The sequence below is a fragment of the Monopterus albus genome, unplaced genomic scaffold (assembly GCF_001952655.1).
Source record: "Monopterus albus unplaced genomic scaffold, M_albus_1.0 scaffold31.1, whole genome shotgun sequence".
Lineage (NCBI taxonomy): Eukaryota > Metazoa > Chordata > Actinopteri > Synbranchiformes > Synbranchidae > Monopterus > Monopterus albus.
The window spans coordinates 622,671-633,854 of record NW_018127911.1 but is presented as its reverse complement, the minus strand read 5'-3'; the positions used below and the strand labels follow the sequence as shown (position 1 = coordinate 633,854).

Here is an 11,184-nt window from a genome sequence, read left to right as displayed (position 1 = left end):
CTGAAAATGTGCTCGTGAGCAGTTCACTCGCAGTAGGGGAACACCTTGCAGTACTGCGACAGCAGTGATGAGGTGTAAATATCTAAAAATGTCTGAATATGGGCTTAAAATAAGCAGAAATCTCTGCCAGTTAATAAAAAAAAGAAAATCTGTTTTAACTAATCTCAGCTGCTGTTTGAGCGAGGGTCCATTCCTATGTCCCTTACCAGGGCTACACAATCTTTAGGGTCAATGAAACAGTTGCTTTTCTAATTAAACCATAAGAAAGAAAGGCTAATTGGGATTTGCTCTTAGGGCAGCTGTGGTGCCATGTAATGATTCACAAAGTGAGACTGTGCTGCCTGGATTGTGCAGCCAGTTCCCACACCTGAAAATTGACTATCCTATAACCTCAAATTGAGTCTTAAAATGTCATTCTTCCAACAAATTAAAAAAAGAGGGGGCTAAAACTGTTTTATCACGTTGAATAAACAAAAATCCATATAACAAATGAGTTTATCTCAAATTGAAAGGAAAACCCTTTCTTGAAAACACATATTTCAAGACAATTCTCAAAGCAATTGATTTCCACTCCCAAAAAAAGAAAGAAAAGAGTCTCTTCATTAAGAATTTGTTTCACTTGTAAGAAAACAAGCTTTCTGGGCTTAGTAGTACATGAAATGAATAAACAGGTGATGTTTTCGTGTTAGCCCTTCCCCATTGCATCATAGTGTGTGCCATCTTTGTTGGTGGAGTTCCCAACAAATTTGAAGGGCACAGGCTTCACAAGTCCACAAGGGATTAGTGGCAGGATGTGGGAACTCAGTATATAAGTTCTGAAATGTTAGTACCCAGAGGTGAAAAACTTTGCCTGACAACACTGTTGCCACAGCAAAGCTATATTTCTGAAAGAGTGGCATACTCGTAATATGCACAAATTGGTCCCAATGAAAGCATTGTTGGAGGATGATGAAAAAATGTAAAAGATGCTAAGTATCCTTCAGCCCGCTGGAAATAAACACGCTCGATTCCTCAGAGAGACAGGAGGGAAATTAAGCTCAAGTGTGTGTCTGATTTCAAAATGACCCCAGAGCACACACAGCAGAGGTGAAATGGGAATGATTTTGTGTCATTTAGAGACTCACTTGAGGCAACTGACACTTGTTGGCTCATTAAATGAAGAGGACATCTCTAACTACCAAAGGTATATTAGGTCTGATCAAAACAAACTACAAGACAATAAAGAAAATGGAGGCAAAGCAATCTATGATCTCTCCACTGAAAATAACACTTTTCCTATATTTAAATCCACATAAAGCTACATAAAAGAAATTCTCAAAGGAGGTTTGAAAAACGATCTGACCTGCACAGGCAGGTGTCAAGAAACATTTTTCTTTAGAAGGTATTCAAAAATATCAACCTGCTCAAAACATTAAAATTTTAGAAGCCACTCAGGATGTGTCTTGAATTCCTTTCTGCTGGAAGAAAAAAGCACAAGGTGTTGTGCCTTTCATACACTGCAATTGTACACTTGGTTTTGTTTTGTTTGAGTACATTCACACTCTCCCCAACACTGTGAGTTCTGGTCACATACTATTAGGAGTGCTTTGCCAAAACTGCTGCTGTTGAGGATTCTAAGGCCAAAAAATGACGAATTAGAAGTGAGGTGAAGAAGAAAGGCCAGAAAAGTGCTGGCAACTAACCCTATCCAAAGACACACACAAATACAACAAATATTGCAGGCCTGTGATCAACTCAAGAAAAGTAATTCGAAATTAAAGAAAAATAAATAAATTTTACCTTCTAAAGCATGAAGCATTAAAGGAAGTAATTGGGGAATGTGGGACAGATCCTACATGTAAGAAATGTTGCTTCTTGTTACAGTTTTATCCACTTGAACACCACCGATAAACAACTCAAAATTCAAACTGTAAAAAGTACCAAAGCTGCTGGAGCTGATGTTTCTTCAAGTTATTCTGGGCTGCCAAAGGTCTTAGGGACTGGAGATGTGTGTGTAGGAATCTTTGGCCACCATGGCAACTTTCTCACCCCACACTCCATAAATCAAAAAACTAATATTAATACCTCTAATAACTCCAGTATTTTCCAGTTTCATTATACACAAAGAATTGTTTAATCAGCCTCCCTAAGATGTCAGAAACACAACCTTTTGATGATTGAAGTAAAAATTAAATACACCTTTTAACTGCTGTTTTATTCAGTTCCTTTAACCATTATCATCTAATATAATGATTTATACATCTAATAATTTCAACAGTGCTGAGTCTTTGTTTAATGCTTTTTCCTTTTAATTGTGACATAAAACTACCCTGGGTTCCAACTTTGCATAAATGCTATAAGTAGTTGAATTGATTTGTAGTTTCAAAACTGCTCCTGCTAAAATAAATACTTGTTGCAAATGTTTCAGACCAAACAACACAGATGCTCACATACTGTATGTGGATAGCTTTCTGGTTTAGTCTTTATCTCTACTGTAGTTATCATAGTATCATTATTATTATTAATGTATTGTCAGTGGGATGGTATCAGTTTAATATGACAAAATGTTATTATATTCATTTATATGTATCTTACTTGTGATGACTGGGTGTTTACGTTGCATATCTGTACATTTTTTTTAAAAAGCAGTTAACATTTATAGACTCTTCGGACTGATGCCTTCCATACAAACAATAAAAAAATATAAGCATATTACAGGGAAACACAATTACTTTGGGGTTTTTCTCATAAATGAATGCATAACACCACCATCTAGTTTTACACACACACACCAGAATATCATAGATATTGCTCATTATGCTATAGCTGCCTATATGACAAGCCACACATTTCACCCTTCATACATGTGTGTGTCAGCACACAAATTCATGCAAACATACAGGCAAATACAGACATACACAAAAAACAGGGAGCCAAGCATTATTAAGGTTGTGGTGGCAGAATTTATTGAGCCATCTTTCTTTTCCTTTTGATTAAAAATGTTTCATTCTCACTGTGATTTATGAGTGTAAATGGAAAGGGATGGAGGGCAGAGAGAGAGACAGAGAAACAGACAGAAGGAGGGAAGGATGTGAAAGCAAAGAATGACATCATGCTTCCAGCTGGGCTTTTCTGCCAAAGTGTGTGTATGTGAGTACGTATGTGTGCACCCCCCCCACTCCACTAGGTGCGAGTGAATGTAATTGGGCAACTGCACGACTGGGCTGTGTGTGTGTGTGTGTGTGTGTGTGTGTGTGTGCGTGTGCACACGTTTTGCTCGCAGGTGTGAAAGACAATCATAGAGAGCAAAAGAAGACAGTCTGGGTGCATATATTCCCAGATTTAATGGTGGGGTAATGCTGTGTGGCCTGAAAAAAAGATGAGAAGAAGAGAAAGAACACCCATGTGTACAGTATGTGTGTGGTCAGGAGGGGGTGGGACAACCCCCCCCCAAAAAAAAAAAAAACATATGTGAACATGAGCATGAGACAATATGATAGAGGGAGAGAGCTTGACAAAAACAGCAATCGTATCCCCAAAGCAGACAAAGACAGGCAGACACTGGCAGATGGGGAGAGAGCCCCGCTGTTAGTGTATGGGTAAGTGTCTGTGTCTTTGTGTGTGCGAGAGCAGGAGCAAGAGAGAGAGAGAGAGAGAGCTAATCTCCATCAAAGATTAAGCAGACTGCATTGAATGTTATTTAAACAGGGTATGAGAACAGAGACTGTGTATACGTTCAAGTAGAGGAGAAACACTGAGTGCTAACCTAGCGAGTAAGACAAATGAAGACAAGAAGATGCAACAGACTCTTAGAATACAACATGTTTAGAGGAAGAGCTTTAGCACCTTTCCTTTTACTTCCACTCTGAAAATTAGGGTAAAAGGCCAAAAGGAGGAAAACAAAGACATCTGTTTGACATCTGTCTGAGTGCAATTTCAGATGTTTTCTGCCAGCTGAGCTGAAAGACACTCAAATTATGCTACCAGGCACTCAAACCACTATGCAATCAAAAGTAGACAGCTCTGTTGCAACATGAGAAGAATCAAGCCCTCTTCAAGTTGTCTTGAATCACTGACAGTACACTCACTGAATGCCAGAAACTGAGAAAAAGGAAAGGATTGACAGAGAGAAGAAGGTGAAAAATGCTAAAACTGCAAATTACCTAACACACACAGAAAAATCAAGCAAGACTTGACTTTCATAGGATTTTAGCAGTGGCACCTACACTGTGCAACGGCGTGCGTGACATGTCACACTGGCTGAACCTGCTGATATTTTAAAAATAAATTATGACCTTTTTTTCCCACTTGCTCTCAGTTTTGACAATCTGTATTTTTGACTTGATTTGATCTTCCTCATTTCACTAAGTTCGTGTAGACATAATCTAGTTTTGCAGTTTGTTCACACCTGAATACAGCTCATACAGTACCATCTTGTTCAAGGTATACCTGAATGTAACGGGCTCCTGCAGTGAAAAGCTCTCTGGTACTCCAGCTGCATTTTCACTGTCGGAACCTAATGAACAGTAAACCCTGTACTTCCCTTAACCGTCACACAGCATAACCTCGTGGGTTGATGTGGACCATCCCGTTTTGCTTTTCATCTGTATTATTCACTGTGTCTGTCTCCATTTAGAGGAGGGTGGAGCTGAGCAGAGGGAGAGCAGTTGATGTGAAGGACAACTCCATTGTAGGGGTGTGTATCTCTCCCTCTCACATGATTTAATAAGTATCTCGATACATGGCCCACAATTAAAAACAAAAATGATACCGCAAAATTTGTAATGATATGATAGAATGATTTTGATTTGATTGAGCTTATATTCAAATTTAATTTAGCTTTTATTTGAAAGACTACACATACATTAAACTATCTGTTTAAGGTGTAAAATTAAAAAGAGTTAGTGTTTCCTCAAAGCAGTTTTGTATTTCAAGCAATAAAAGCCAAATAGATAAAACATGATGTCTACTCTTTTTTTTTAACAACTGCAAACAAGGGGCACCAGTGAACAGTAAACCTGCAGCTGCTGTTTCACCTTATGTGTGTGTGTGTTTACACACTGTGCTTGTAACGCTAATAGCTGGGGTGTGAACATGTTGACATTTAACCAATCACGGGTCTGTTTGTACACACCCTCTCCTCCCTCGCGTTCCTGGAACTTGATTTTAGAGCTACGTCCTGAGGGGTATCAAAATTTAGCTCCCAGAATGCATCTCCAAAGTGGGTGGAGGGCAGAGGAAGCAAACACAGAACTCGTGGTGAGTGATACTTGGCTCAATATGTTTCAGTAGATTGCTGTGGTGGAAAAACACTATATTGTATGAAGAGACTTGAACTAGAACTAGTTCATTTATTTTCCCTCCAGTTAATCTTTTTTTTTGCCTAAGAAAATACTGCACTCAGAGAGACAGATGGGGAGGAGGGGGCACATAAGATTAGATACAATCTAAAGCCCTACCTGTTCCTAGACAAAACACAGAGGTAAATATGCAAACATACACTATGTTGTACAGGTATGTACAATTACCTAATACTCATGCATGCAAACAAGCACAGACTTGTCACTGCCACCCACCTACACACATTCTCCATGATGTCCCAATGCATACATATTCACCACTTCAGACAGAGCAAAGCTGAGTACACCCCTGTGGACTATCACCAAAATATTAAACGATTCAAAATTGTACCATCTTACAGTCATAGCACTCTTTTTAAGTTGAAGTGTATAGTATTTGATCTTGTGTATAATAAAACAAACAGGTTAGATGACATTGAAAATTAAGGGCCAAGTGTGTCCCCTGACTTAAATTTGCCTTTGAGGCATTTTCACATATGAACTTTAGACAACGTCCACAGAATCAGGTCTAGAGTTAGCCTTTTACAAACATGGCATACAACATGAGATTGTCCATGTCAGGCCTGGCCATGTCAGATGCAGGAGGGCCCTGGGTAGAGCGCATGGACATGATGCGGTCACATAGCCAGTTTGTAATTTCATCATAAACAACTGAGTCTCTTGCTCTTTCATAAATTTCACTGACAATTCTGGCATTTACCAATAACAGTAGAAGTTCTGAAATCTCCTCGTGTCTCCATGTTTCTGGTTTCATGTCAGTCATATGATAGAACGTCATCAACACGCCCACAAGCTATACTATTCACACAGGCTCATTCAGACATTATGGACCTTGTACTATGGAGCTGGCACAGTCTGCTTAATGTCCTGGTAAGCTGACTTGGACATTTTGTGTTCACACATGCAGCTCCTTTGGGTATTGTCTAGGTAATTTCAGATTTGCAGTACAAGTCTGAAAAGGGCTTTGGGCTATTTTAAGGCTGAAGGTACAGTAAAGCAACAAAGAGCAGCTGAAAGTAATAATCTGTGAAGAATGGCAGCTCTTCAAAGATCTCTTTACAGATTTGTACAAGATTGGTATCATCCACACCTACAGTATAAGGATCACCGCTGTCATAAAAAATAAAGGCAGACATACAAAATATTAAACAAATAAAAGAATGGAATCTCACTAATAATGGGTGTACTGACTTTTGCTGTACTTAGTTCTTAAATAGGGACCCTTCATTATAGTTTAATTAGTCAAACAATTGATTTTCAAAATAACATTCTACTTGGGCTTTGACAAAAATAAAATGGATATTTTACATAATTAGTTAACACTTTAATGATACTGACCACTGATCTTCTCAGTTTTGTTGTATAGCCTGTATCATCTCTCTACATTCTCACCAACACACTTGCCCACACACACACTAACATAACGTAATATACATACAGTTCGGGGCTGCCTTCCTACCTCGCCATCACTCAGGTTCTCTTGCTCTGCAGAGTCTACTCTTTGTTTTGGCTCCTTAATTCTGCTCTAAGCCCATCTTAACAGGGAAATGGTGCAGAACAAATCCTAAACAGGAGTTGACAGGGTGGGACAAGAGACTACTTACATGCCACTGTTACTAACATGGGAGGTTATAGAAACCAATTTATATAGACAGACATCTTGTGTAAATGGTAAATATTTGATTCTCTTATGCTTATTGTAAAAGCATTAGCTAAATGCCTAAAAGACAGATACATATGTAACTGTGGCACTTGCTCTTATAGGGCATCTTGAAGCTAGAAAGCCTTTCCAAGATGAGATATCAATAATAGGAGATAGTAATGCATGGCCTTACAAACTCATTATAAGTAAACCTGACAGGACAGTTGAAGTATCTCTCTGAAGGGCTATAGAAAGGGCACGCTCACGAAAGCTTCTTAACTTCCTGTCCTCCACATCTCTGCAAAATTCCCTGTTTCTAACCAGTAGATGTGGATAATGACCCTTCAGTGGGCACTACATAGGAAAGCTGCGAAGTTATGAGTAGTAGCAGATCTAGTCAGTAGCTTTATACTGAACTTACATAAGGCGTGGGATCCAGCGAGCAGCAGTGATAGCAGCAGAGTGGTGACAGGCAGTAGCAGTGGCAAAGAGAAGCGAGGGGCACCACTGGTGGCCATCTTGGCTCCAGTAGGGAAGGGGGCAGGGAGGGGTGGGGTGAGGCTGATCCTTGACCTGGCCGGAACGCCGAGGCCCAATTGCGCAGGGAAGGTTGGGGTCTTCACGCAGGATAGCTTGGCACTCTGCAAAAAGACAAAAGATGCACTTTGTTATAAACTTTATTTCTGAAAGGGCGAGTGTTTTAACAACACCCAGATTCAGTTTAATAGTTACATTCATTCATACTTGGGCTCAGATCTCCTGTCGCAATACATTTTCTATGGTTGACAGAACATCAAAACAGCCCAACCCAGGAAAGAAAAATGACTACTTTCATTACTACCACTGGCATTTACATACTATGAAAAGGATGTGCCAGTCTTGCAGTGGCTCTAGATGGGATAAAATGTCCAAATAACATGGCACCATATTATATGTGTTACTTTTGAGTAGTTGACAGGGTGCTCTCCACCAGATCCACTTGCAGTGAAAAGGTAGTGGTTCTGCCCACAGTGGCAGGACATGTGACATTTTGATAAATACACAGACCAGGCCACTCTGCTGCACCTTTCACAATCCTTCATTGCTGCTTATACACAAATGAGAGGAAGGTAAAACTGTGTCGGTGATGCTACTGAAAGCAAAGTCTCTCATAGCCCAAACACTGTAACCTCCCTATCTTGCAACCAGCGTCTTCTCACATTCGTTAATTAGCAGGAGAGTCACTGTCTTCGTTCTTTTTTCTTTCCTAATCGGCTGATCTTGTCATTATTTGCTTATCTCATTGCCTTGTAATTACACAGGCACCGAATGATATTCTAGCCACTGTCTCTTTGTTTAAATCAAATTGCCATTAATCCCACAAGTTACACAGAGGGACCAGGGACACACACACTATTTTTCCCACTGATATGTCTGGTGTAGCCTACAGCCACCACAGGGTAGTTATTCATACTCTGTCATTAAAAAGACATGAATTAAGTGACAAAGGATCATCAGAAAGAACGGTTTTATGAGATTACCTAGGCCATGAAAGCTGCTAAACTGTCGGAAGAGTTGAAAGGTTAAAATATGTAGCTGTTACAAGACTACGTTTGTGACAGTGAGAGGCAGGAACGCCTCAGTTAATTGCAGTGTTGCAGTGTAACCATGCATCTCAGACAGTAGGCATATAAAAGTGCCCCACCCTTTACAACTACATGGCACTTTTACAGCAGGCACATTTAAAATAAAACCACAGACGCATGCAGCAAATATGGCAGAAGCAAGCAAATGCTGTGTAAAGCAACTGGCCTCTAAACACACCGTTTTTTTTCTCTATACATCATTTAGACAGAAATTCAAAGGGAGAGATCAACAATAGGTTTCTGTCAGAGGCTCAGCTCATCATTCAGCATAATACTATACACACACGACCAACGTGTGCCCTTGTGTTCATCTTTTCTTGGCCTAGAGGGCAGATGATGTCACTGGTGAGAACTGAGGGAAACATGAATAGAGAGAACAGGGAGAATCAAATTGTCTCTGAAACCTCTGAATGATGTTCCTATTGTTCTGTCTGTAAACACTGGTGTAGGTAGAGGGAATCTCACCTTGCCTACAGGGAATTGCTCTATCTATGCTCACAGGTTTCCTAAGTTTTGATTTATTGCCCTCCCCCTTAGGGCATGGCTTCTATCTCCACCTCTGGTTGCTATACAAACTTCACAACACTATTACAACATCTATTGTTGTTAAATGACCTTGTCAAACATAACCTAGGGCCGTGTGTGGGCTCCAACTATACCACAAAAATAAAAAAAAAAAAAAAAAAAAAAAAAAAAAATGCACCATAATGCACTCATCTATTCTGAAATGTAAATAGAAAGTAGAGAAAAAATAGACCGAAGCTTAGATAGAAAGACACATAGCTGGTGTCCTTAAAAACTGATATACTACTCTTGTGATACCCAGAACCATTTTTAACACATCACAACTTAAACACCTGGGACCAAGGCACACACATTTTCACAAACTCCAAGAAGCACAACAAGCGTCTTTTATTATTATTGCTGCTGTTGTTACTGTTATTATTATTCTTCACACTATTATAGTACTTAAAGAACTTTTTATTAATATTACCATTATATTGTTTCTTTCTTTTTTAACATTGACAGAGTGGCTATTATTATTATTATTGTTATTGTTATTGTTATTATTAATATTTTTGCTGTTGACAGTGTTAACATGATACACATTCCTGTTTTTCACTGTTCCTGTTGTTTTGTATGTCACACATCAACCAAACCAGAATAATTGTATTTATTTGCCTATTTTTATTTCACATAATTATATCATCCATTATCAACTGCCATTATATTCTTACAACCCAATATTATTACTCTATTATGTCATTACTATGGAATATGGATATTTCTATAACTGCTTCCATCAACATAATAATCAGTATTATTATAATTTGAATATAATCCAACAAAACAGAGGAAGGGTTTTATGCTATCATAAAACAAAAGACGCTGCCGTCCTGGCCGACCTCACCCTGCTGAGCAGCTCTGGAGCTCCCCAGTGATGACCTCAGCTTGTTGCATTGCTTGTGATTTGGGGCGGAAAAATCACCTGCACACTCTCTTGTCTTTATTACTTATTTGTTGGTTTAAACCCCCTCACACCCTATTTTACATGAATCATTTATTACTCGCTCCCATCTCCTTTTTAATTTAATTTAATTTTTTGTTTGTTTTGTTATGTTGAAGTTAAATACAGCCACCCTCCGCACCCTCACACACAAACCAAATATAAAGCCTTTTATGCCTCGTGCCCAGCCCTGATTATATTGTATTGTCTTCAATGTTCTGTCCTGTTTTGTTAACGTGTTATTTTGTGTTGAAATAAAAAAAAAAAAAGATGTATGCCTGTGTACACATATTCTTTATTAATCCCTGTGGGCTTGGAGATGACAACATGTCACAAAAGTAGTAATTAGCTCATGGTATAGCAAGCATAGCGTGTTTCGTATCACCATGGGAAAACCTGTCACCTTCCTGTATTTAGCATTCCGGCGATGCTGGCAAAGAGGCCGATCAGCTGACAAACCCTCGCCATTACCTCAGCTGTTTCCACATTTTAGGCTGTGATCAACAGGAAACCTCTAATGATAATGTTTTCCACATTGGCACCATGTTACATGACTACTTTCATTTCAGAGAGAAATCAAGCTAATTAGCAATCATTAAGCTTGTGCAAGATGAGGAATAAAAAAGTAAAAGCATCACCTAGTCCCATGCCATGGCTAGCAGCATTAATAAATAATGTTAACCCACAAAAACATATTTTGGTGACTCATATGTAAGGAAGGGAAAAAAGTGTATCAGCTGCTATCTTGTGACACAGACCCTGGCCAAAGTTGTGTACTTTTCTAACTATTACCAAGTAGTAAACTCCCAACTTGTTCTGCTGCACAAAGGTTAATGTTAGCATTTCTATTTCTGTGTATGACAACAAATGAAGCACATTCGTGTGTAACTGCAGAGGGATGTGTAGAATCTGCTGATATGTAATTCATAAACACTAGTAAAATTACAAGGCCTTATTTGATGTAGTATAATATACCTTTAACATTTAAAACAGCTTTAAGCAATAATGTGCTAAAGTGTTGCTCATTTGTTTGATTCAAACTGAAAACAGTCCCAAAGTCTATTCACTGAA

The 11,184-nt window shown here is 38.9% G+C and overlaps 1 protein-coding gene across 19 annotated transcripts in view; it reads right to left on the bottom strand.

The window, feature by feature from the left end:
• ptprsa (protein tyrosine phosphatase receptor type Sa) overlaps positions 1 to 11,184 on the bottom strand; it is a 218,987-nt gene that overhangs the window by 115,297 nt on the left and 92,506 nt on the right. For all 19 annotated transcript variants that reach the window (XM_020596614.1, XM_020596622.1, XM_020596620.1 and 16 more), the window contains one exon: positions 7,403 to 7,622. In XM_020596614.1, the coding sequence (XP_020452270.1) occupies positions 7,403 to 7,499 (97 nt within the window). In that variant the 5' untranslated portion in view covers positions 7,500 to 7,622. The remainder of the gene's footprint in view (positions 1 to 7,402; positions 7,623 to 11,184) is intronic.